This window comes from Pogona vitticeps, chromosome 2, assembly GCF_051106095.1.
Source record: "Pogona vitticeps strain Pit_001003342236 chromosome 2, PviZW2.1, whole genome shotgun sequence".
NCBI lineage: Eukaryota > Metazoa > Chordata > Lepidosauria > Squamata > Agamidae > Pogona > Pogona vitticeps.
The window spans coordinates 63,175,511-63,203,502 of NC_135784.1; the positions used below are offsets into that span (position 1 = coordinate 63,175,511).

Here is a 27,992-nt window from a genome sequence, read left to right on the forward strand (position 1 = left end):
TGGTCACACACTGTAAAAAGCTTTAGTGTTTGTTTTACAACTTCTTTAAGCTTATGAAATCAAAATGTTGATGAATATTTCCATGCACCATTAAACTATATATTATCAGAACTTTATATTATTAGGGCAAAGGTAAAGGACAATTTGTCCAGTCGTGTCCGACTCTAGGGGGCGGTGCTCATCCCCATTTCCAAGCCATAGAGCCAGCATTTGTCCATAGACAGTTTCTGTGGTCATGTGGCCAGCACAACTAGACATGGAACACCATTACCTTTCCACCGTGGTGGTACCCCTGAGTGGAGAGAGTGTGGTCTGATGGTGAATGACCTTGTGTCAGTCCCCTTGTCATGGTCGGATCATCACCTAATTAAATGTAACCTCTCAGTGGCTTTCCCTCCCTGTAGGGAGCAAGTACCTATTTTAATGGTCCGCCCTCGAAGGCTACTGGATGCTATAGGATTCCATGATTCCATGAGAGGGATTCCGGCTGACCTGACTGGTGTTCCTGTTGAGGCTCTGGTGGATGACTGGCTTGCCTCCGCTACCAGGCTGTTCACACAATCGCTCCTAAATGCCCTCTCCATTGCTGAGATCGTCCACGCCCTGGTTTAACCAGCAGCTGCGAGCTATGAAGCAAAACAGGAGAAGGCTAGAGTGCGATTGGAGACAGAACCCGACGGAATATAGTCAGAAAGCTGTCAGGATCGCAACTAACCATTACCTTACTAAGGTGAGGGCTGCTAGTCGAGCTCACTTCCATGTCCGGGTAAGTGATAGGTCTAAGTGACAGGCCTCCTACTAGTATCTCACCTGACCAATTTACAGCATTTTTAAAATCTAAAGTTGAGACCATCTGCTGGGAGCTCTCTCCTTTTTTGAACACAGTAGATCAAGCAGAGATGTCCAGCACTCTGCCTTGCCCAATGAGGATCTCTTTCAGCCTGTGACACCAGATATGGTGGACAAGGTGCTTGGCCGCTGTCATGCCTCCTCCCCCTCCCTTGACCCTTGCCGGGCCTGGCTAATCAAAGCAGCCAGGCCTACAACAACCGAATGGGCCACTGCAATAATTAATGAGTCTCTTCAGGAGGGCAAGATTCCCTCTGCCCTCAAGGAGACATTCATTAGGCCCATTAGGAAGAAACCAAATGATGCTGGCAATTATAGGCCCGTTGCCAATATTTCTTTCCTTAGTAAAGTGGTAGAGAGAGTGGTGGCTGCCCAGCTTCAGGCCCTTCTGGATGAAACCAACGCCTTGGATCTGTTTCAGTCTGGCTTCAGGCTGCACCATGCTATGAAAACGGCTTTGGTTGCCCTGTTTGATGACCTCCTGAGGGAGGCTGACAGGGGCAAAATGTCTCTGTAGGTCCTTCTCGATAATTCAGCCACCTTTGATACTGTCAGCCTATTCTCCTGGGGAGGCTCTCCGAGCTGGGAATCGGTGGTCTGGCATTAGCCTGGCTCGATCCTTCTTGGAGGACCGTCCCCAGAGAGTACAGCTTGGGGACAATGTATCAGCTCTGTGAAATCTCAATTGTGGGGTACCGCAGGGCTTGATTATCTCTCCAATGCTGTTTAATATCTACATGAGGCTGCTGGGTCAGGTCATCAGGGGGTGTGGGGCTTCATGTCATCAGTATGCTTATGACACCCAGCTCTACATCTCCTTTTTTCCTACAACAGTGGATGCCGTTCCGTCCCTTCAGCGCTGTCTGGATGCCGTACTGGGATGGAGGCAGGCGAATGGTCTGAGGTTGAACTGGGACAAGACAGAGGTCCTGAGGGGGGTGGCCCAGACATTGGTAGTTTGGGAAACTCCCTCACTTTGGGGGAGATGACTCACCACAAAGACTGAGGTTTGCAATTTGGGGGTACATCGCGATCCAGTGCTGACTATGGAAACTCAGGTACCGTCAGTGGTCCACACTGCCTACTTTCATCTTTGGTGGCTTGCCCAGCTGGGTCCCTGTCTTGATCTCGGGGCCCTCACCACTTTGGTCCATGTGCTTGTAGTCTCAAGATTAGACTACTGTAATGTGCTCTACATGGGGCTACGTACCTTTGAGATTCATACGGAAGCCTCAAATGGTGCAGAATGTGGTGGCCAGACTTCTTACTGGGGTGAGAAAACATCAACATATCTCTCCCACTCTGGCGGCCTTGCATTGACTACCTGTTCGTTTCCGCATTGCTTTCAAAGTATTAATGATGACATATAAAGCCCTAAATGGTTTAGGACCTCAATATCTGGTGGAATGCCTTCTCCCACCTAGATATACCCGTATCACTTGCTCTCGCCAGGGGGGCGGCTGAGGGGCCTAACGCCGAGGGAGGTCTGAAGAGAAAGAACAAGACAGTGGACCTTCTTGGCAGTGGCCCCTCGGCTCTGGAACAATCTCCCTTCCAAAATTTGTCTGACTCCCTCACTGGGCATTTTTAAGAGCCAGCTCAAGACCTGGCTCTTCAGACAGGCCTTCCCTCCTGCCGATACCTAACTTATTTTGCCATCCTCTATTAATGTTGCTGTTTTATTCTATTGTTGTTAGCCACCCAGAGTAGACTTCAGTCTAAATGGGGGGATATAAATTTAATTAATAAATAAGGTAAAGGTTCCCCTTGACAATTTTTTGTCCAGTCGTGTTCGACTCTAGGGGGCGGTGCTCATCCCCGTTTCCAAGCCATAGAGCCAGCATTTGTCCGAAGACAATCTTCTGTGGTCACATGGCCAGTGCGACTTAGACACGGAACGCTGTTACCTTCCCACCAAGGTGGTTCCTATTTATCTACTTGCATTTGCATGTTTTCGAACCGCTAGGTTGGCAGGAGCTGGGACAAGCGACGGGTGCTCACTCCGTCGCGTGGATTCGATCTTACGACTGCTTGGTCTTCTGACCCTGCAACACAGGCTTCTGCGGTTTAACCCACAGCGCCACCACGTCCCTTCAATTAATAAATAAACAAGTACCTATTTATCTACTTCCATTTTTACATGCTTTCGAACTGCTAGGTTGGCAGGAGCTGGGACTAGCGACGGGAGCCGACTCCGTCACATGGATACGATCTTATGACTGCTGGTCTTCTGACCTTGCAGCACAGAGGCTTCTGCTGTTTAACCCGCAGCACCACCACATCCCTATATTGTTACTAAATGTTGAAAGCAATCACAGTGTAAACGTATACTTGGAATATATTTATACTTGAACAGACAAACCTGTTACAATTATGAATGTCATGAATGGAGTAATTTTAAAATAGGGTTCATTAATTCTTTACACTGTGCTTAACATATATCCTGTGTGGAAGTAAAATATATACTTTTTAAAAAGAGCTTAAAGATATGCTGCTTTATTCTGTGGGCATTGGTGTTCTGATTGCTGAATCATTCTCAGTTGTTCTTGTACTACAACTCCCAGGAATTTTGGCTAGCAGAACTAATGGTGAAGGCTTTGGGGAGTTTTAGTCCAAGAACATCTGGGGACCCAAGTTTGGGAGCCACTGCAATACAATTTTCACGCCCTGATTTTGAGATACAATCTACAGCTAGTTTTCTTTAGCATCATTAACCAAAAAGTGTTAAAAACAATTAAAATTAAATTCTATTGCCATATGTAAACCATAAGAGAACATTCATGAGTGACACTATTCTGACAGACTCATGCAAAAACTTTTCTTTCGAATTTAAAGGGGAGTAAAACAGAGAAGTCGTGCAATTTCAAGATAATTTATACACAGCACCTTGGACGAAGCATTTTTTTCTCGCACAAAATAGGACACTGCTTTTCACTTCTCCTCCTGCGCTGCATCTGCCTGTGCTACATGCCATCTGATTGTGGAGAGTTCCTTAGATCTCTAGAGCAATTGGTGGCCATTACTGACAAAACTTGTCTAAGGAAGTAGATGATGAACTGCAAAGGTTTACATCGTGCAGTCCACTTGGGTACACAGCTGTGTGACATGTGACCATCTTTCTTCCAGATAATCTCTTTTGCACATCAGACTAACAGCTTCCAGGTTTTAGAGGTGTAGTCTGACATTCTGTCTGCAACTATGCTATTTTGCATGGTTTATAAATACAACTTTCTTTTTTATTTTTACATATATGTAAAAAAAAGAGATAAAATGTAGAGTACGAATAATAAAACAATGAAATCCCAAGGTTTGCTTTTTGCTGTATGGAAAAAGAAATGTCAAGCGAGGACTCCCTGTTTCCGGCAGACCTAGAAAGAGTATATTCTTTTATATAATATGGAGGTTTGACATTGTTGTCATTGGGGAAAACTGTATTATACCTCATGTTGCTTGTCAGTATCAAGACCTAAAGCACAGTAATATAAATGAAGAAACCAGAGATGCGGGGGGTTGGACTGGATGGCCTCAGTGGTCTCTTCCAACTCTACAACTCCATGACTTGAGTCTCAACTAGGTTTTTTTCCTAATAACTTGGACTTGATTCACGAATTGGAACCCACCCACTCCTTCCTTTTTTCTAGGGAAAAAAGCTTGTTTTTCATAGGGACTCAGACTTGGCGCTCGAGATTCGGGACTAGGTACCAAAGACACAGACCCGGACTTGATCCGACAGACTCGGACATGGGGCTTGGACCCAGAGACTTGCCAACATCCCTAGAAAAAACCCTGAAATGTGTTGGCAGCTATTAATTTGTCTAATAAACCCTTAGCCATAATGAGTACATACTTAGCCATAGCAAAGAAGAAAAATTTAAATCGAATTCATACAAAATGAATCCTTGCCCTATCCATCGAACAAATGTCATGAGCTGTTATTGTTCCCATGTGCACTAAGGTATTTTTTGGTACAATGTTATTGTCTTTATAGAATTTTAAGATATAATGTCCTTCAGGGCTTCACTCTCATTGCCGCTGCCCATACGTGGCATAGTGAATCACATGTTTCTGTTATCCATTCAGTAGTTCTTTTGAGATTTTGTTACATGACATAAATGAAAAAAATATTTTAGTAACAGGTTCTCCCTACCTTCCTTCTACCCTGAAACATTAGGCTTTGCCACCGGTAATACAGAGATAGTGACTTAAACAAAACAGGTTTGTAGAATCCAAAAATAGCATTCTCTGTGAAAAATAAAAAGCTCTATTAGGAAATTGCTAGATGTCTCTGTTTCTTTAAGAGCTGACAGCATTTCATTGTGCAGGAGGGTAGTGGATATGATGTTCTTTAAGTCAAATATAGTTCACATTCCATTGTTAGGTCAGTGTTGGTTTTTTAATATGTCTGTATCCTGTTTGTGGTTTTTTAAAATAGTTTTTTTATTAAATTTAGCTGGTTGCATCCCCTCTCTTCTGTTCCTCCCCCTATACATAATGTTATATATCTTGTTCCTCCCCATAAAAGTTCCTTTCATACTGTCTTACTCAAATAACCTTTTTAGAAGTAATTTAATTAATTTATTGATTCCTTTAAACATGCATGCATACAGACCTCTCCCACTTCTCATGAATACAACTGATAAGTTTAATTTTTGCAGAGTAACTGGAAATTGAGAGAGAGAAAGAGTGTAATGCGTGAACCCTATTCAGATTGTTGCAGTGCATTTTGTGTAGGCTAGTTTATTGGATAATTGAATATAAAATAACAGGTAATGCCAACACCCCTAGAAGAAACCCTAAAATGTGTTCGCACCTATTAATTTGTTTAAAAAACCCTTAGCCATATGATTCAAGTACTTCTGCTAAACATAGCAATTTAAAGCTGAGGTGCTGCTATACCTGCTGCCCTAAAACTGAATCACACTTATTGCACTGAAAACAACGCAGCTTGCATTTATAAGAAAAATTATCTGGCCTCAAGTTTGAAAAAGGAGCTTCATTTTTATATGGGCAGTGATTAGTGAGAATTTTTAAATCTATAAGGAGCAGTGAGAGTTTTGGGTTGTCAAGGAGTATATTTAGTATTGTCTTCCTTTCCTATGTTGCTTCTTTCTTATTCCCCCCACAAAAAAAACATGTCATATCCATGGGGTTGTATCTCAGATAGGAATGAGCTTTTTGTGTTTTAATGAAAGACCAAAAGTATATTTTGTTGTTTTGATGATACCTGTGTAGCACTTCACGGATTGTGCAAGAAAAATCAATGTTATTTACTCATCTGGGAGCGCCTGGATGGGAAGACATACAGTATTATAAACTAATAGTCCTTCTCACATGTCTCTTTCTTGTGTACTTGGAAAGTTCTTGTGAACTTGCCACTTGGAAAGATCTCTGCTAGGCAGAAGCAGCGTAGTGGGAGCTAAAGGTAGTTGAACAGTTGATGATCAGAATCAATTTACTTCACTTCTGTTACTCTGTCAAGTACTAGTAGCATGCTAATTTAACTGGATTCACTGGACTGCAATTGCATAACATTTAAATTGATTTCCCCCCCCCCCCCCGTTTTCTCTCCCTATCCCCCTCAACATTTTTGTTTGTTTGTTTGGATACACTAGATAATTCCCAGGCTTTCAGGCTGTTTCTCATTGTCATGACTTGGACCTAATCAGGTAGCTGTTGGGAAAAGATTTGTCTTCCTGTTGCTCTGTGGTACTTTTGCCTGCAGAGTTTTCTTCCTCCTGCTCTTTGAGTTGAATAAGGGGGCATAGCTCTATTTATGTGTTGTTTAAAAGCAGCAGTGTTTCTCATTCAGAAGAAGCCGTGCATATCCAACATATTCATAACCATTCAGTGAACGCTTCTGATTTAGTTTGACTTTAAAAGTAAAACATTGTGCTTTTAATAAGAAAGGACAAATGAGCCAAACTGAAATATCTGCTGTTTTTCTTATGTATTAATTTCAGTGGCCTAGGGCATTTTCAGAGAATAGGGATATAGACAAACCTCTTTGTAAGCATGGATGTTCTTCATAGTGCATTGTCTCAGATTTTCTTTGATTTTATTGTTGGCACTCTGTCTTCAGAAAATTAGAATACTATCTTTTATTTGATCCACAAAAAAGTGTTGTCATACTCTTTGTGCAGATAAAGTGTGCCTGTTTGTGGATTATTGATTCATTGAGAAAAATTAGAATTTTCATGTGTGAACTGCTGGGATAAAGATATATTTTGGAAAAATAAATTCTTCTTATATGGTAAAACAATTCTGTTCAAATTTTGTAAAAAAATAATAAATCAACCAGTGCTGAAAAATCCTTATGATTCAATGAGATTTGTGATTAAAAATTCTAATTTTAGAATACAGTTAAAGTGTGGAAGGATAATGAAATCTAACCTCACATTTCCTCTTTCTAAGCCATAGATAGGTCCCCTTTAGTGTAATTTTCAAAATCATAAAATTATATTGAACTATTATGTTTACTGTCTCTATTCTGTTAAGCTTTGTCTCCTAAACAAAATGTAAACCACAAATAAAAGTACAGTAAATCACATTTACAAAAAAATATAATTTATTTATTTATTTAATTTATATCCCGCCCATCTAGACCGAAGTCTGCTCTGGGCAGCTAACAACATACAAGAATAATAAAATAAAATAAACAACAACATTTATGTGGAATATACGTGATTTTTTGATTTTAGTAAAATATTCAAATTTTTGATTCCCGCCCTCCCCGAGATTTATAAAGGATGGCTACAATCCTGCATTTTCCTTATGCTTGCATAAGGAAAATTGTGTATTTGGCATTTGTTTAACAAGGCACTGGTTGCATTTATTAATCAGAGGCATTTTTGTCATTTAGACTTAGCAAGTTCCCCTACACAAATGTAAATTGGCTATATGACTGTGGCTAATACGGGATTTTAAAAAGATGCCTATGTTGTATTCATTTTAGCATGCAATAGCATGGCTTGCTTTGACCTCTGTGTTAGCAAACTGATCCACAAGAGGAGAAGATTTGAAGCAAGGACGCTTCAGTGTGCAGCCAGCAAACATCTTTGGTGCAAAATAACGTGTGCCTTTTTGAGAACCTGAAATGTTAGGTTTGGAAATCAATATGTTAACTTTCACCACAGTGTGCTAACATTAACATTTAAAACTTAAACATTTCATTCAGTAAATTAATGGCCAGAATCTGACTGGTGTTTGTGTAAGGTTTGCATAACTTGGCACAAGTAATGGCAGTTAATTGTCAAGGTGCTAGGGAACATGTCTTGCCACACTCCAGATTGCACAACTGGGATGTGCCCCAGGAATAGCTTTACTGTTTGGTTTACAACTCCCAGAATCCCGCCCACAAAGTTACCTTTCCAAGCTTTAAATGGAGCTCCCAGATTGGGGGAAAGGTAATCATGCCTGCAGGAGATGGATGTTGGCAGCAAGGGAGGGGACTGGCTTGTTCTTCCTGCCACACTCAGCATATTTGATGAGGTAGTGTTCTTACTAGCACCCGTGTCAATACTTTTTTTCCCCAAGTCTGTTCTAAAAACTGGGCTAGCTGTGTGGGTAAAGGAAAGGATATGCCAGTTTGTTTTGGCATTTTCTTTAGAAGTAATATTTTAAAACTCATGAACCAAAAGGAATTAACTAAAATAACAGTGGGACGTGGTGGCGCTGCGGGGTAAACCGCAGAAGCCTCTGTGTTGCAGAGTCAGAAGACCAGCAGTCGTAAGATCGAATCCACGCGACGGAGTGAGCTCCCGTCACTTTGTCCCAGCTCCTGCCAACCTAGCAGTTCGAAAGCATGCAAATGCGAGTAGATAAATAGGTACCACCTCGGTGGGAAGGTAAAACAGTGTTCTCTAGTCACGCTGGCTACGTGACAGCGGGAACTGTCTTCAGACAAGCACTGGCTCTATGGCTTGAAAACGGGATGAACACCGCCCCCTGGAGTCGGACACGACTGGACTAAAAATGTCAAGGGGAACCTTTACTTAAAATAACAAAGATTCCTGTAGCCAATCTGCACTGAAGAAACCAGCAGATAGCAAAGTTAATTTTTAGCAATTTTCTGAAATGCAGTTGCACTCTGCATATGTACTGAGGAATTTCTTCCTTATTATCACATCTTGATGATTTGCCTCTAAGTTCACTCCATCTGTTTCTAAAAACGACTGGCTTGGTAGCAAAGGATACTGTAGAGACCTAAAGATTTTATCTCTTGGATCATGTGGAAAAATGGGCTTACTGGAAGTGAAAGCTGCAATTCTATGCCTGCTTACCTGGGATTAAGCTCCATTAAACTCAGTAAGACTTATTTCTAAATAAGCATGCATATTTCTGTGCTGCACTTTCACAGAGGTTTTTTAAAATGAAAGAAATAAGCAGAGATAGGGCAAGGCTTGTCTCTTTTTTCCTCCAGAATCATATGTATCAGTACATAGACCTCATGGCTGTATTTAAAAGAATTATTCAAGGCATCGCATGTTATTGGATAATGAACAGGTGGAATAACATGCTGCCTCTTAGTTAATTCTTTTAAGTACAGCATAAACAGGTATTGTTTATTTATTTAAAATATCCATATGCTACCATTCTCTTGAAAAGGATCCAGGGTCAATTACAGCATTAAAGGAAACAATACTGAAAGCTGAAACAGTAAGTTATTACTATATTAAAAAAGAATTAAGCAAATATCATGTGAAAATTAATAGATAAAATAGTAGTGAAAATACATTAAGAACAACAGTAAAAACACAACAGTCCCATTTAAAAAAGTCATCTTAGACAGCCAGTCACTAAGAAAAAACCTGCTCAACGGAAAGGTCTTTGCTTGCTTGTGGAAGGACAGAAAAGACAGCCTAGCCTCTAAAAACTGGAGGAAGTTACAGAGACTGGGAGCAGCGGTAGAAAAGTCCCTCTCCTGTGGCTGCCCCAAACATACCTGTGAGAGTGCCGGGACCAAGAGAAGTGCTTCCCCTTAAGATCTTTAAACCTGGGCAGGCTTATATATAAAGAAAGCCCATTTAGGCTTTACAGATCAAAACCAACACATTGAATTATGCCTGAACATGGACGGTTAGCCAGTGGAGCTTCTGTAACATGGGGCATATGTAGAAGGAAGCCAGTGTGTGTAGTGGATACCTGGGTTCAGATTCATGCTCCGCTGTTGAAGCTCACTGAAAAGATGTCAGTGGTAAACCATTTCTTGAACATCTCACATACCTTGAAGACCTTATTTAGAGTTGCCATAAGTCAGAAGCAGATAGGTTGGTGAACTGGGTACCTGGCTGTAGAGCCAGAGATTGGGAGTTAAGTTCCCACTGTGCCTCTCAGGATAAAAATCAGCCTATGTAGTTTTCGTCAAGTTGCGCAGTCCCAGAGCACCCCCAGAAGAAGGGACCGGTAAACCACTTTTGAGTACTCTGTACTTAGAAAACAATGGCAGGGATCACCATAAGTTGGAATCACCGTAACATAACATAATAGTTATTAAATCAAAACTAACTTGATGGGACATGATAACTCTGTTTGTGTGAGTGTATGTGTGTGTATCTGAGTAAGAGTGAGTGAGTGAGTGAGTGAGTGAGTGAGTGAGTGAGTGAGTGACCTTTCTTCCTACGCCGGAGCCAAGGTGGCTTACAACATGAACTTAAGACAGGTGCAGCTAAAGAGACAATGAGTTATATTAAAGTACTTTTAAGTAAGGTGTTCTATTAAAACAAGCACTATATAGAAACAATTTTAGAAACCATTTAAAACCATAAGAAGAACTTCCAGGAAAACAAGAAGTGCCAGCAGCAAAAGAAGCACCTTAAAATATATGTGTGTGTGTACATGCTCCGTGTTAAATGCGTATAGGATCACAGCCTGACAAATTTTATTATGACATAATAAACTAGAGCCTACTTTACAAATGCAGGTTTATACTTTGCTAAACTTACTAATCTCTAGAAGTGCCACAGGACTTGCTGCAACAAAGCTGATACAACTGGTGCCTTTATAGGAATTTCTCCAGAGAAAGCTTTGTTTAGGGAGAGGCCATGCAAATCATCCCAGCTGAATCTTAAGGTCAGAGCCTCATTTTGTTCCAAAAGCAAATTGCAAAAACAATTTCTCAAACTAAATTATCCGGGGAAGACTAGAAGCCGCTACTCTTGTTGCTGTGATCTGTACAGTCATGTGAGTGAGAAGTCTCAGGATCTTTAAAGACTTCCAGTGTTAGATTCCCTAATATCCTGCTGGAGAAGTGGTTTAAGAAGTGGTGACTCTGTACAGAATGAGTGTCCTGTTGGAGATCTGCAGCCTTTTTCTCTGATGGGTTGGAGAAGGTACTCATATGTTGCTCTCCAGAAGACAAAAGAGTGACTGTTAACAATAGTTGGGAGACATTCTATCAGGCTGAACACCAGAGTTAATGCATTAAAATTAATGAGGATTAATAAGTTAAAATCAATGTATTATTTCAGAGCCCTGATCATTCCTCACCTGAGATCACTGGGCTTGTATTTTACCTCCATGGTGCCATAGTGGAAAAGATAGCCAGAACCTTCCTTTGCCTGCTACCCTGTCCCTCTCCCCCTAGTTAAGATTTCCCTTTGTGTGAGGAAGAAGGAGTCGCAGATGGCTGAAGACGGGCATCTCTTGGGCCCTGCCACTCTTCTTGTCGTTGTTGTTTAGTCGTTAAGTCGGGTCCGACTCTTTGTGACCCCATGGACCAGAGCACGCCAGGCCCTCCTGTCTTCCACTGCCCCCCAGAGTTTGGTCAAACTGCCATTCTATACTTCGATATATTCAGACAGGCACACTCAAAAAACCCAACTGATTTTTAGACTAAGTAACAGGCTCTTGCTCATTCCTAAAACCCTCAAATGCAGTTTCTTGTTTTTTTTAAAAAAAGTTAAGATCACTTACTAGAATGCACAAACACAGGATGGATCTTGTTATAGAAAGAATGCAACTCAGCCATATTTAGTAACACTTACTATCTGAAAAGGGAGCTAGAGAGAGATGAAAGGGAAGAAAGGCAGAGACATTTTGAATCCATGTGTGTGTATTTATGCCCATGCACACTGAAGATCAGTGTGCGCTAAAGTCCATGAAAGTCCATCCCTCATATATTAGCATCTAGACACCGCAGAGGAAGGTCTGGAAATACGAGAATCCTGGTATATGTGTGTGTGTTTGCTAACAAAATTTTCAGAAGGAGATCAAACCTTCTTCACAAAAGCCAGGGTAGTGTACTGTGTTTCCCCGGAAATAAGGCAGGGTCTTACATTAATTTTTGCTCCAAAAATGCATTAGGGCTTATTTTCAGAGGATGTTTTCTTTCCATATATAACCATCTACGTTTATTCAAATACAGTCATGTCATCTTCTTCTGGTTAGTGCACAATGGTGGAGAGCGGGCTTTCACTTAACTAGGGCTTATTTTGGGGGGTAGGGCTTATATAACGAGCATCCTGAAAAATCATACTAGGGCTTATTTTCAGGTTAGGTCTTATTTTCAGGGAAACAGGATAGTTTTTTTTAAAACTAGGTAAGTATAACACATAATCAAGCAAATTGTAAGGGTTGGGTGCCACTCAAAAGTCATTATTTAATGTTCTGTTGGCATACACCCCAAAGGTTAGTTAGTTGAACAATTTGTTACGCTGATAGGTAGGTCTTAAAAGAGGGGAAGTGGAATAGAAGAAACATGTTAGAATCGTCACTGGAGAAAGGAGGTATTGCCGAAGCAGTAACAAGCAAGTCTGTTTTTAAATTCATAGCTGATTACATTTGGTAGTTAGGGATAGCAATGCGAATCTGCAGTGTTGTTGTTGTTGTTGTTGTTGTTGTTGTTGTTGTTGTTTTAGTACAAATACAAAATGAAGCAGATCTGGGTTCAAATTCCTGCTTGGCCATGGAAACTCTTGAGGGTTGAGGGGGGAGTGATGTCCTTGATAAACCACTTCTTGAGGATCTCACCTACTTTGAAAACCCAGTTAGGGTTGCCATAAGTTGGAAGCGACTTGAACGCATGTAACAGGACAAAAAGAGCTTGATTTTCCTGTTGTGTGGAATAAATTCAAGACAAAATATTTCATCATTCAGAAGATCCTGCTGTTTGCAGTAGCTTGCTAGATTCACAGTGAAATGAGATAATCTTGGTCTTTCAGCCAGATTGACATTAGTGAGTTTCTTTCTTTTTCCATTTGTTAAAAGAAAAACTAGGAGCCACAAGACTTCCTGGGTTGCCTTCCCTTTGCATATCAGATGAAGCAAAGCAGGAGGATTTTAACTAAGAGGTGAACGTGAAACCCCAAGGGCAAATAGCAACAACAGCAACTGTGTAAGTTGCATTTTACAGTATTTAGAAGCTGGAGATTAGCTCTGCTTGTTCTTTCATATTCTGTGTTTTCCCCAACCCTCTAAAATAAACAAAAAATGAGAATCCTTAAGGGGGTACTTCAAGTACAAATCTCCTTCTTCCGGCTTTGTAAAACTTGGCTTCTATGACATGGACAGAGGCTGGCTGCCAGGGAGGCATTGCTTCCCTTTATGATCCCTTCTTGAGAGGATTAAACTATGGGAGTATAAAAGTCCTGCTGACCACAGAGAGCAGGTGGAAATCTGGATTTTATTGATTGTAGTGGTGTTGGCTGGAGGAAAATCTTGTCTGCCTTCTAAGCACACTGTGAGTGGCCTTTCAAGCTACATGTCTCAATAGGGTGTTCTATTGAAATGACTCCTACTTGGGTTAAAATGGAGATTTGTACGGTGTGTTCTTCAGTGACAGGGAAGAATTAAACACTTCTGCTTTGGTGCATCCCAATTGCTTATGCTGATCAGTGAAACAGAGGAACTGTGAGAAGGAGGTCTATCTGTAAGTGGTTTATTGTTGGCAGGCATATTCTACGTATTGCTCACTGCTTTTTTATATAATTGCTACATTTGGATGGCATGTCTGTGAGGCCCCCAAGATGGAGGCCTTGGTAGGAGTGCCGTCGCTCCCGTCGAGGACCCAACACACTCAAACATCCCCAGCTCCTACACCACCACGTCGGGAAGAGAAGGAAGTGGAGACCCCTGATTGGGGTAAAGAAATCTCAGAACCCCCTACGAAGAATAAAGGGGTAGATACCAGTGACCTGGTGTCAGTCATGAAGGAGTTAAACCTTACCCCTAGGTCCGGGGGAACTTTGGCGGGAAGAAGGGGGGAGGAGATTGAAGCGGCGGTAGGAGATATAAGGGAGAAGAGGGAACAGATACCAGGCGGTTGGGAATGGATCTGGATGGAGGATCCGTGGACCCACAAGTGGGAACAGGTGCGGGTCCCCCACGAGGAGGCTGAGAAGAGGCGGCAGCTAGGTGTCAAACCTCGTCCCTCGTATTGGGGAGAGACAGAGACCAAAGAGTGGAGACGAAAGCTGAGAGAAGAGCGAGAAGCCATGGCCCGTGAGTTGGAGAGGAAAAAGGCATGGCATATCGCCGAGTTACAGAAGCTGGGGGGCTTCCCGGGCCCTGGGTGGCCGACGACGGAGAAGGGTCATCTTGGGGGGACTGGAGCGGGGATGAAGAAACCCTTCCCCTAATTGTGTTGGAAGAAGACGAACTGAACCCCATTCCTGGTGCTGTGAAGCCTTTAACAGGACCATGGAACTTGGAGAACACCAATCCATTTATAAACAGTTTGTGGACACCTTTGAAACCAAGTGTGTATTTACAAGAATCTTTGAATCCCTTTTTGAACCCCCCTCCCCTCAATGTTGATGTAGCAATAAATACGGAACCGTTTGATTTGTTAACTCCGTCTCGTCCTTTATTGGAAGCACCGACAGCCCCAGTAAACGAACCTTCACAATGTCTAGTTGTTGTGGATGGCCAGGAGGAGGCATCCAGAAGCTTTCACTTAAATACTGCTAGCTATGCTATGCTATCTCAACCCCAAACAACAGTTGACGTGTGTAAATTGTTCCAGGATGAGTTTGATATTAGGATGAAAGTTACTGAAATCCTTGTGGAATTTCTCTAGAGATTCCTTTCCATGGGTCCAGATCAGAAAAATGTCATCAGTGTATTGCAAATAGAAGAGTCGTTTCTGAGTGCAACAGCTAAGAATGCGTTGTTTTGGGTCAACATGAATATGTCGGGCCATGTGACCGCCCATCACAGTTCCGTTGATCTGGAGGTAGGTTTTATTGTCTAAGGTGGAATAGTTGTGTGTCAGTACAAAATCACAGAGGGTGGGGATTTTGTGTGCACCTTCTTTGTTTTCAATGGTATTGTGATGGCCCTTTTTCTGTCTGTGTGGGATGTTAGTATACAGAGCAGCTATGTCCATTGTAGCTCGGATGGTGTTACCTGAGAGGTTGTATGTGGATTGAAGTTTCATTAGAAAATCTGTGGTATCTCTTACGTAGCTAGGTGCACTGATGGCATTTGTTTTGAGGATGGAGTCCAAGTATCCAGATACCCCAACTGGCACAGTATTGATGCTTGTTACAATCGGTTTACTGGGTATTACTGGTTTATGTACTATTTATGTTTTGGAAACCTAGCATTTGGGTTGAGTCCCAGAAATATACTCTGTGCCCCTACTTTTTTTCCTAGTACATACATTCCTACAATTTAGTTGTAGGATTCTGACCTAGGTAGCCTTCGACCATGACAAAATTCCTGCCATTTTTAATTTTCACTAATCACTAAATGAATCATAACCCTGCTTCTACCTTCTTAGCAATGTCACTTTATATACTTGCCAAGGAATAAGAATCCCTTTAACATGTTATTTTTACTTTTCTTTTTCTGTCTTCCCTTGGTAGACAGTGGGATTTCACTAGTTAAGGCCCCAATATGCTGTGTCCCCAGCTACCATGAATGCGTTTTCTGTAGAACCAAACCAAACTCCTTTATCTTAAAATGAAGTCTTCATGAACAAATGTAAGAGCATACTCATTAATAAAGCAAATGTTTCATTCAGAAGCTTTATCCATTTAACAGGTTTCTGCAGGTAACAGCTCAGTGAATTTCTTTCACCATGCAACATGGTTGAGTTGGCTGCATAGGGTTAGCAAGAAAGAACAGAAGCTCTTAAGCCTTTGAAAGCTCATCTGAATTCAGTAACTAATGGAGAAGTTTCTTCCTCTTGGAGCATTCTTTCTGGATATAATGTGGTGCCCAATAATTATTGCTTGTCTTTTCTTTTGTGAGTTAATATAATACTCCATTATTTCTTTGAATTTTGCTGCTACTTTATAGATGGGTATTCATTTCATGCTTGGTGAAAATGAAAGCAAAACAAAAGTCATCAACAAAAAGGCAATGTAATATTTAAGGTACACTGTGAAACACATATTTCTGCACCGAGATACAGAATGATGGATTCGGTTTATCCACCAAAGCATTTGGCCTAATATAACTGGGGTGAAAAAAAAAATATAAGAAATGGTTGTGTATGAGTACAAAGTCACACACCACCCAGTAAAGAAGAAAATGCAGATGAAGCCTTTGAAAAACAAATGGAAAGAACTTCAAAGAGACACAGTGTAGTAGTAATGGGAGATTTTGGTTATCCTGATACCTGGTGGGAGGTAAATTCTGCCAAATATAGCCCTTCCAAGAAGTTCCTGGCTTGTGTTGCTGATAATTTTCTCCCGGAGATAACTTGGTGGATAAAATAGCAGTAAAGGTAACTCTGGGGAAAGTGACCATATTCTACTCAACTTATTGATATCAAAGGAAGCAATAGCTTAGGGGGTTTAGGTATTTGGTTACGGAGCTAGATGTTCCCCACTGTGTCTCCTTGACAGGGGCTGGACTTGATGATCTATAGGGTCCCTTCTGGCTCTGCAGTTCTAAAAGTAAGAGGGAGAGTATAAAAGTGGAATGTCTTCCCAGAAGACAGTATATGACCCTTCAGGTAAATGTGAAGTACAATTGGAGGGGATAGATTGCAGTTTGAGATTGGTAAACAAATAGCCAAGGAATACTTTATTATTTTGAAAAAGTTCAAATCTCCAGGGCCTGATGAATTGGATCCAAGAGTATTGAACTAACTGGCTGAAGAACTGTTTGAAGAACCACTGTTTATTATTTTTTTGAAATCACAGAGGATGGGTGAAGTGCCAGATGATTGGAGGAGGATTAATATTATCCCTATCTTCATAGGGGGGGGGGCGGGAGGAGGACCCTGGGAATTCCAGACTAGTCAGCCTGACATCAATACCCAGGAAAATTCTAGAACAGAATATAAATTAGTCAATCTGCAAGCACATTAGGGGGAAAATGCAGTAATAACTAGAAGCCAATATGGATTCATCAAGAACAAATATTTCCAGATGAATTGGATCTTATTTTATTGGGTAACCTCCTTGGTAGACAGTGGGAATACTGTAGACGTAATATATCTTGCCAAGTGCCCCATGATATTCTGATTAGCAAGGTAACTAGGTGTGGGGCAGATAGAAGAACTATTAAGTGGCTACACAGTTGGCTGTGTAATCGTACTTGAACCGCCCGGAGAGTGCTTGTAGCGCTATGGGGCGGTATATAAGTCAAACAAACAAACAAACAAACAAATAAATAAATAAATAAATAAATAAATAAATAAATAAATAAATAAATAAATAAATAAATAAATAAGAGTATCAATGGCTTGTTATCAAAACAGGGAGAGGTAACAAATAGGATACTACAATGATCAGTCCTGGGACTGGGGCTGTTCAACATTTTTATTAATGACTTGAATGATGGGATGAAGGGAATGGTTATCACATTTGCAGATGACACAGAATTGGGTGGACTAGCTAATACCCTGGAAGACAGGAGCAAAATTTAAAAAGTTCTTGATAGGCTTGAGCACTGGGCTAAAAACATCAGAATGAAATTGAACAGAGATGTAATTGTGAAGTTCTACACCTAGGAAAAGAACACCGGAAGCAGTTACAAGATGGGTATATTTGGTACTGTAATACTATAAGCGAGAAGGATCTTGGAATTCTTTTAGATCCTGAATGTGAACCAATAGTGTGATACCACTGCAAAAAGGAAAAAAAAGGCAAATGCTATTTTAGGATGCATTAACAAAATTATAGTCTCCAGATCCCATGCAGTACTAATTCCCCTCTGTTAGTCACTGGTTAGGCCTCATCTTGAGTATTGCATCCATTTCTGAACACTGCACTTTTAAGAAAGATGCCAACAAACCGGAGCAAGTTCAGAGAAGGGCAACAAGAATGAACAGGGGAACCAAGTCTGTTCAGTTGTTTAGATAAATGTCCAGTTTTGAAGGAACAGGGCTACCTTTCCCTTTTTAATGGAGTTTGGGGCACGTGTTGTTTCTTAGCTATTTTTCATTTGCTGACAAAGTACACAGAGGCAACCTACTTAGAGTAGGAAGGGGGGGGAAGTCCTTATCTATGAGAAATCTGGGACAGAATTCTGGACCCGTCCCCTCCAAAGGATTCTAATTGGAGCTGTCTCAGTGAGTCTTAATGCAATTTGATTATCAACAAGCAGAAGGATTTTATTTATGGAATATGCTTCTCCAGAACTTCCCCTGACCTCTGAGGAACTGTGAATGTGAGAGAGCTGCACATGGCATGCTGCTGTGTGCATTTCTTTAATAAGGCAGGGATTGATGTCTGTTGCAGTGCAGGGGTTAGGTAAATAACAGGCCCTTGGTTCAATCCTTTCCGTGTTCAATTGCTTGTTTATGTGGATCTTGAAAAGTTAGATTAGCTTCCTTGACATCTCAGGGTAGCCTTCCTGGTCATGGCATAATTTCCCAACTCCTAGTATTCATCCAAATAGAAATGCAGTGTTCTCGGGATAGTAATGCGACTCTAAAAAGGAAGGTGTGGAAATGCTCATTTTAAAATGCAATTTTGAGAACATCAGAGCTTGAATTTTTTCCTAACTGATCCTCCTTGTGATATTTTTTTTTAATTATGTCCTGCTGTGTCAGTGAAGATCTCACTGCCAGGAATGAATGCAGCATTGCAACTTAAGGGTCTTCCCCAATAATTTCACCATGTGCTTACTGTGCAGGATCCAGACACAGTTAAGTGTGGGAGTGCTCATTTAGCCCCTTCTCTTCATAAGGAAAAAAAAATAAGCAAGGCTACTGTGTTAAAATGCTTAACTGCCCAATTTGTTGATGACTGCTAGTATCTCTGACCACTTGAATCTCTATCCACTAGTATTTTACTGAATCCCATCCTGAAATATCTTGAGAGTTTTAACTGAAAGCTGGACAGAAAACTTTGAAATAATAAAATACAATAAGTTAAATGGGGAGAAAATGTTTTGCCATTTATAACTTGATTAGGAAGTGGTATCATAGCCCTGCTTCTACCTTCTGGATTTTATTTTAAATGTTGCTATTGTCATCGTCGTCACCACCACCACCACCACCACCACCATCATCGCTATTATTTTACGTGGGATACCCGTCCTTCATTCCTGAGGTGAAGTTGTTGGCAATCTTGTCAACATGGGCTGCAGTGGGATACTTGAGTTGCTTAATGCTTGTAGAGAGATTAATACTGCCTCAATTGCATTAAATTCAATTTTGGTAAATTTGTCGAGGTAAATTGTACAAGCCACTATTTGCTTGTTGCTAATTCATATGAAGGGGATACATATGAATTAGCAACAAGCAAATAGTGGCTTGTACAATTTATCTCGACAAATTTACCAAAATTCAATTTAAAATTCAATATGCAACCAACATGAATTTGACACAACTACGGGAGGCAGTGGAAGATAGGAGGGCCTGGCGTGCTCTGGTCCATGGGGTCACGAAGAGTCGGACACGACTAAATGACGAAGAACGAATTCATATGTAAAGATATTGTATTATACCCAGCTTTCTATGATTAATTTCCTCAGACTACATGCATTATTAGCAATAACAGTGTTCTGTAAATACAGAGCCGTGTGTGTGTGTGTGTGTGTGTGTGTGTGTGTGTGTGTGTGTGTTTCTGTACATGTTGTAAAATCACATAAAAGCTATTGATGTTTTTACAGTATGTTACTTTATGCTATAAGACTCAAAAGTCATCTTCATAGCCTTTATGCTGTTGCTTTTTTTCTTTATTCACGTTAAAACGTTGATTTATGGACTCCTATGAAATGTAGGTAAAATGAAAAGCAAATTAAATGTTACATGCTATTTTTCTGTTTCTTTCTCAGCTGATTCTACGTTTTCAGCAGCATAGATGTCAGAGGAAATGTTTATGTAGTCAACACTCAGACTAGCAATGTTCCACATGATCTGTTACTACTCTTTGCCAATAGAAGGCAGAAATTCCATCCCATGATTTGATGTTCTTTGTGCTCTATCCTCTACTTTTTTTTTTCATCTTGTACCACATCATTGTGGGCTTGCTGCATGGTGGATCAAATCCAAAATTAATCTGGTTGGTCTACCATTTTCTTAAGGCTTTTAAACATTTGCGAAACTTCAAGGAAAAAATATATATTTTACTGGTAAGGGGAAGAAAGAAAATGGCTGGCTTTATACAAATAATTGGGCTGGACTGCCATATCAGGGTGCTTCTCTTGACTCTGCTGCAGTCTATGAAGGAGATACTGTACACCAAACTGGAGGTGGAATGTCAGTTTCTTCCTAAATAAAAACTGATAGGTGTTTTTCTTCTCATTGTCTATTTGAGTATTTTATAGGTTGTGTTAGCTGAGCAAATCGTCATCAGTTCACCAGTTGTCTGCATCACGGTAGAAAAATGTCCATTATTTCCCTGCAGGAACAGAAGACCCAGAATTGAGGTAGCAGGTGGCCTTATGAATTAAAGTGGCACAGGAACTGCACCAGACACTCTGTATAAGAAGTGAGATGTTTAGAATACCTATATCAGTCCAGCGACTGAGGATGGGTACTATCACTATCTGGGGTAGTGGGACCAACCTGTGATAGTCTCGCTTGATACTATCCTTCCTTCTGGTTGGTTTCCTGTCTTTGAAAGGTCCACAATAATATATTGTGGGCTACTAACATAATTGCCTGAACTCCTTCTCCTCCTGCTTGAATATTATATGTATTAAAATTATATTATATCTATATTAGAAATGAACCCTTCTGGCAGACATCCACTCAGAAGCAGCACCTGGAAGAGGTGGGGCAAGAAAGCCAGGGCACTGCTTCTAAGTGAGCGGCTGCCAGAGGGGGCAGGATGCTGACCCGCAGAACACCTGTTCAGCTCTCTCAGGTTTGGCTGCCGGGGGTAGCGATCCAGCGACGACTTATGGCTCGCGTGCCCACAGAGAGGGCTCTGCGTTCCAGCTGTGGCACGTGTGCCATAGGTTCGCCATCGCTGCCTTATGCCAACAGCATTCCAGCAACTGATTTTATTTTTACAATAGCAACAATGTCCAGAGTTTAAATTTATTTTCTGAATATAATTGGTGAAGGGTTGTTGCATTTATTCTGGAAATAAGAATATTGCCATATTAGCTTCAGAATCATAAATTAGTTCCTCAATATCTTTACGCATTTCTTGGAAATGTGTAGTATGTTACTTAGGAGAGTTGTGTTTTGTTCATTTTTGCATTTGGCTCTGGTTGGCAATAGTATTTTCAATTTTTTGTACTACACTTCATGAAATAACTATATCCCTTTAAATATTACTTATTTCTATAGGTAATGAAAATCCAAAAAGAGATTTAGAGAAATTAAATGTCTCTGTTATGATGTTGTGTTTTAAAACCCTCACTGTGGTTTAGGAAGTGAGGGGCTTTCAATACCTAAATCAGTCCAGTGACTGAGGATGGGTACATCCGTCCACACATAGAGGGGTTATCGTAATACAAGAAAGCTCTCTAAAACTATTTGTGATTGGCAGGAATAACTTCAGCTGAAACATATGCCAACTTGACACAGTTTCCAAAGATGAGCAAAGCCAGGCTAGGTCACGTAACATCCAGCAGCATCACACATTCTGTCTCCACACACTAATGTCTCCTCCCAGCTCTGTGTCTCCATGGAGTGGTGTAGCATGAATGCTTTGGTTAATTGTAGTGCCCATTGGGGTAGGCAGTTCAGTTGCCTGCTTCATATATTTCTCGATCTGGTCCAGTCAGTTTAGAAGGAGACTTTTTTCCCCTCAGGTGGAATAGTGTGTAGAGCTAACATTGTACACTTTTGTCCCCTTTAAATAGCATGTGCGGGCTCACTTAAATATTGTGCTTTGCATTTAATCAATATTAATATGATAACAGGGATGAAACAACTGAAGCGAACCCAAGAAGATTATCTTTCCTTAGCCAAGTGTATCCATTAGCTAGGAATTATAGGTTTCTATTAAAGGAAACTGACAGATGGGCATTTGAAGGTGGCCAAGGAAAGGAGGAGGAGAGAATGAGATGAAGGGGAGAGCTCCGGGTGAAAGTTGAAGTTTAGAAAATCTCTATAAAAATAAAAACAAACCATCCATCTCAATGCTTGTCGTTTTGCCCTCCCAGTGCACTTTAATGATGCTGCTCTAATTCTTATTGAGAACATTATGCTGAAATTTAATCCAGCAGAGCTTGGAGGCTATACTACTGTGATTCTCCAGAAATAAGTGTCAGTGTCAGGACAAAGATTTGCCACTGAGCAGAAAAGACAGTTTTGCTCCCTTGACCAAAGCAGTACCCTGAATCTTTGGGGAAATGAAGAGGGAGTACAGCATAGGAAAGAAACGGTCCCCATTGAAGCATTTCAGACTAGTTATTAAACAGTAAATCAAATAAACCTCCCATCTAGGAACTGTTGCAACAATGTTAATAGTTAAGACTAAAAAGAAACGAAGACGTTAATACTATAAATAATTGTAGATGGTGAAGATAGTGGAGAGAAAATAACATAATTAAAATAATTTTACAAGATAGACAATTCATAGAGATGGATAGTGTAAGACAATATGTTAGAAGTATCTGCTGTTTAATGCAGACATGACATTGTTGATGGGAAACATCTGTCTTGTCAGCAAACTACCAAGAATGACTCTTGCTGTGGTTCTCTGTTGGAGGAATCTTTTCTTCCTTTCAAGGAAAAAGGAAATTATATTCATGCTGTCTGGCATAGTAGAATAAACCAGACATATAAGTGGGTAGGCCTTTTCTATGGTAACCATTTTTTATTTCTGAGACAGAGATGGGTTGTTCCAGAGTCTTTTAGGGTCATGCTATGGATAATCATTGACAAATTGAACTTGTTTGCTGGTTGACAAATTCAAGGCTGAAACCTGATATAATGGATCTATTTAAACGGAGAACTGAGAATGTGTTGCTGAAAAAGCATCCTACAACCTAAGGCAATAAGGATAAAGAAAGCCTCACTAAGCACACCAAACTTGATATTTTCTTCAAGTTGTGACTCTTCCCCATTGAGATTTTACTAAGTTGTTTGAGAGATATGAACAGGATATCTTAATCATTGCCAGTTTTGTCACAGTATTACTGAGGGGGTTAAACATCCATTCAGTGATACAGTAGTGCATTTTTGGCTTTGAATTTTCATTTTCAAAACCATTTTCAATATTATTATGATCTCTTCCTCATCCATATGCAGGATTGGTTTGGGATATGAAAAGCAGTACAGTGGTGCCTCACTTAACGACGGTAATCCGTTCCAGGAAAATCGCCATTAAGCAAAAACATCGTAAAGCGAAATAAAAAACCTCACTGAAATGCATTGAAACCCGTTCAATGCATTCCAGTGGGGTAAAAACTCACCATCCAGCGAAGATCCTCCATACGGTGGCCATTTTCGCTGCCTGTATAGCAAGGAATCCGTCCCTAAACGCAGCAGGGAGCCATTTTAATTACCTGGCGGCCATTTTGAAACCGCTGATCAGCTGTTAGAAAAACATCATTTTGTGACGAATCGGTTCCCGAAGTAGGGAACCGATCATCGCAAAGTGAAAAAACCCAATTTAGACCATCGTTTTGCGATCGCAATTGCGGTCGCAAAAAGAGCATTGTAAGGTGGATTCATTGTAATGCGGGGCAGTCGAAAAGTGAGGCACCACTGTACATCTTTCATGACACAGCTCTCATCAATTTTCAAGAAGCTAAGTCACACCCTTTAAAAAAAATAGATAACTTAATTTGTAAACTGGTTGTTGTGGGTTTTTTTTGGTTCTTTGGCCGTGTTCTGAAGGTTGTTCTTCCTAACGTTTCGCCAGTCTCTGTGGCCAGTATCTTCAAAGGACAGCACTCTGTGCTCTGGTGTAGTTGGCTTGGGAGTGGAGTATTTATGGCTGTGAGATGGGCTTTTGTCTTTTTCTGTAGATGGGTGATTAGTGTGTCATGTTGTGGGTGTATTGTTGTGATAAGAAGGAGAGATTATCTGTCACTGTGGTTGATGGGTGTCATTAGCTGGTCTTTTTTGTGTAGTGATCCCCGGTCCTTGTAGCTGGGTAGAGTTCGTTGACCTTTTTTGAGAGAGAGAGAGAGCTGGGAGCCAAGTTTTGTTGAGTTTCAAGCTTTCCTCTTTTTTGTTGAAGTTCTGGTGGTGCTTGTGGGTTTCAATGGCTTCCTGTGCAGTCTGACGTAATGATTGCTGGTGTTGCCCAGTATTTCGGTATTTTGAAATAGGATTTCATGTCCAGTTTGTTTTAGGGCATGTTCAGCTACTGCTGATTTTTCCGTTTGTTTTAGTCTGCAATGTCTCTCATGTTCTTTGATTCTGGTGTGAATGCTTCGTTTTGTGGTTCCAATATATACCTGTCCACAACTGCAAGGTATCCGGTATATTCCTGCATTAGTGAGGGGGTCCCTTTTGTCGTTTGCTGACCGTAACATTTGTTGTATTTTTCTGGTGGGTCTGAATACTCTTTGTAGGTTGTGTTTTTTCAAAAGTTTCCCCATGCGGTCCGTGACCCCTATGATGTATGGCAGAAATACTTTATTTGTGGGTGGCTGTTTTTCTTCAGTTCGGTGTTGTTTTCTTGAAATCACAAGAGCCATCAACCGAAGAAAAATTTCAAAATTTCAAAAACAGTCTCCGATGTCTACCTTGGTCAATGGTCAGTCGCTGTCAATCTTGAACATAATAATTGTTCATCCTGTGTTTTCAAACATAGTAAGCCGTCTCCATCAGATTCATCATTAAGGGAAAAAGAGAAATAGCAAGTGTCTGAGGTTGAACAGTGGACACACAGATGAGTAGTCCAAATTCAGAAAGTGGGGGAAAGTTAGCTAAACCTGGGCTTGCTGAGCTGTTGAAAAATTACATCCTTGCTTTCTTAGTTCTCTTTTCTTTTGTGCATCTTTGATTCTTTTTATTTTGAATTCTTTAGTACCTTGTTTGATGATGTTTTACCAGGCATTTATCTTCTGCCTTCTTGGAAGCCATGAGTTCTGCAGCTCTTACAGTCTACATTGCAACTCATTACATATGTTGTTGAAAGCAACTTTATTGGCAAATGATTTGTTGAGTTGATATTCTTTATGTAGTTCATGCTTTTGTTCAAGCTGTGCTACAGATTCGTCATCATTCTCGTCAAGCAAATCCTGATAGACACATTTCTTAAGTCCAAGAGGTTTTGTTCACAATGTCCACTTTGAACATACAAAACACCAGAAGTGCTGTTATTAAAGCATCATTGTTTTAACTCCCAAACAACATAGAAACTATGACCAGAGCCAGGAACCTATTTCACATCAAGCTACTGTCTATATTTAAAATACAAGTACCTTTTTCCCCAACTTGTTTTTGGTAGCTCACAATATCACTTAAAATAATTTGTGACAATTCTATGTAATGAAAATGAATTGAACACCACAGTCAAAATCTAATTGCTAGTCCTATTTAGGGTGAACGTATAGAGTCAGTTGCTAAATGGTAAGTCAAAATATAGTTACAATGAATTTATTTGATGGATCTCCTCTAGTTGGAACTAGCAGTTGGATTTAGCCCCCAAACTCTACATCATAAAGCCTTTTCTCTTTTAAGCCAACATTCAAAACTGCTCCCTCCTGCCTTCACATGGGCAAGATACATTGTAGTTCTTAATTTCAGTTATTTGGAGTAGCTATAGAGCAAGTGTGGACAGATGTGGACCTCCAGATGTTGTTTGACTCTGACTAGCAGTGTCCCTCACTATTGACTGTGCCAGCCAAGGAAGATGGAGGCTATAGGCAAAAGGTATCTGGAAGGTCACACTTGCCCACTTCTACCACAGAACACAGATGATTAAATCACACTCACCAGGATCCAGTTTTCAGTAGCAGATTATAACAGAGGTGGAGTTTGCAAAACCACAGAGTCTGTTCATGTGTGTCATTTATGTACAACTTCTGAACTGAGGTAATCTGAAATCAATCCCGCAATATTAACTTTTTCCTGACAAGTGAGATTAGTTAGCGAGTATAATATAGAAAGTGGGTATAATGTTCAGTGTAAGAAACCCCCCCCCCCTTTTTTTTTTTCCTTTCAACAGTGAGGAATTGGCATACTCAGTGCTAAGGTATCACCTTTAGAGTTTAAAGAGGGTCTGGGGAATATATATTCTGTTGGCTTTTATGAGAGAGAGGAAAAGTATGAGACTCTGTTATTCAAACAGTCTTGTCAGTTTCACTTCCAAACTTGACACACAGGTGAAATTTGGGAGAGTTGGTTGATTTTTTAAAAGGAAAATTGTGTAAGTGGTTAGCTGCTTGACAGGGCAATTGTAAAAGATCCATAAGCTTTTTATGCAACTTGTACTCTTCCACATAAATATTTTCTGGCTTCATGCATTTGTTTCAGGATTCAGAATTTAATAATAGTTTTCCTGCTTTTTTCTTTTTTTCTCAGTTTAAATTGAATGTTAGCAAAATCTAATCAGGAAGCAACTATGAAATTTTAGTCATCATTTTTGTTTGTTAGGTTTTGTTTTGTTTTATTTTCAAAAATCATTGCCTTTTACCCCTGACACTTCATCATAAGCATATTGAAATATATTGGTCTTTTTGGAGGTCAAAGACTTTACCCAGAAGTGAGATAGCCACTAGCCAGGAATGCTGCCACTATAGTTTTCCTGCTTCATTGAATGGAATCAGTGATTCCTGGATTCAACAGTACTGTAAGTCTATGATTCATATGTAGTTCTGCATGTTTTTGGATGATTTCCAGTGATTCCCCCACTCTGCACTTGGATTAAGATATTTCTTCATTTAAATGCATCTTAATCTTTTCTACATTGTCCTCGACAGTGTTTTTACAAATGCAGACATGTTTCTGCAAATGTCTGTAGTGCAGTCATTTGGCCAAAGTTTTACAGAGGACTGCGGCACACAAAAATGCCATAGAGGAATATACTGTAGCCTTATTATTGATTTTGCTAGCTATTGCTGGGAGTGGATGTTGCGCAGAAAAAAAATCAAGTCCCACTAAAATCAGTGCAACTTGGCCCTTTAACAATGAGCATTAATATCTTTTATATATCTTTTACAGTGAGAAGTGGCTGTTTTACATAATATTTATTTGACAATTGTAGCTTTTTTAAAAAGCAAAGTAGTTCATAGGTAGTAATTTAAAACAATGAACAGAACATCACAGGATTTTTCAGCTGATTTCTCCTACACACAAAAAAGATGAAAGCAGCAACGAAACTAAAAAGACTATCATTGAAGCCCTTTTGAAAGACCAGATTTGACTGCTTAGTAAACAGGGAGCAGTTACAAACACAGGTAGATCACATTGCAATGGTGCCATGGCAAAAAATACCATTTTCTTTAAATGCAGAAGAAAAACGGGGCATAATATTTTTGTTTGGCAGATTAATATAGAGTAAAACTTCTGGTGTCGATCGCAGTGTCTGTATGACAGGGAGTTATATACAGAAAGGGGCAGTTCTGGCTATGAGTCTCCATCCCATTTGTTTGTGTATACACAAGTATAATATTCACATTATTGCATGGCACCGTATGTATGTATGTATATACTGTATATACTGTATGTACTGTATGTATGTATGTATGTATGTATGTATGTATGTATGTATGTATGTATGTATTTCATTTCAATTCATTTTTATACTGCTCATCTGGCCAAGGCCACTCTGGATGGTTTACAATTGATAAATACCACCAAGTACAATTTAACATAGCGAACAATGGAAATAATAAAATACAAATAAGCAATAAACTCAAAGCATAAAAATACATTAAATAAA

General features: G+C 40.2%; 1 protein-coding gene across 5 annotated transcripts in view; it reads left to right on the forward strand.

The window, feature by feature from the left end:
- The window catches only part of EEFSEC (eukaryotic elongation factor, selenocysteine-tRNA specific), a 223,519-nt gene that overhangs the window by 144,705 nt on the left and 50,822 nt on the right, over positions 1–27,992 (forward strand). The window contains exon 8 of one of the 5 annotated variants that reach the window (XM_072989537.2): positions 1,684–27,970. The exons of the other annotated variants lie outside the window; for them this stretch is intronic. Within the exon in view, the coding sequence (XP_072845638.2) occupies positions 1,684–1,752 (69 nt within the window). The 3' untranslated portion in view covers positions 1,753–27,970. Of the gene's footprint in view, positions 1–1,683; positions 27,971–27,992 lie in introns of those variants that run through there. 5 annotated transcript variants of the gene reach the window in all.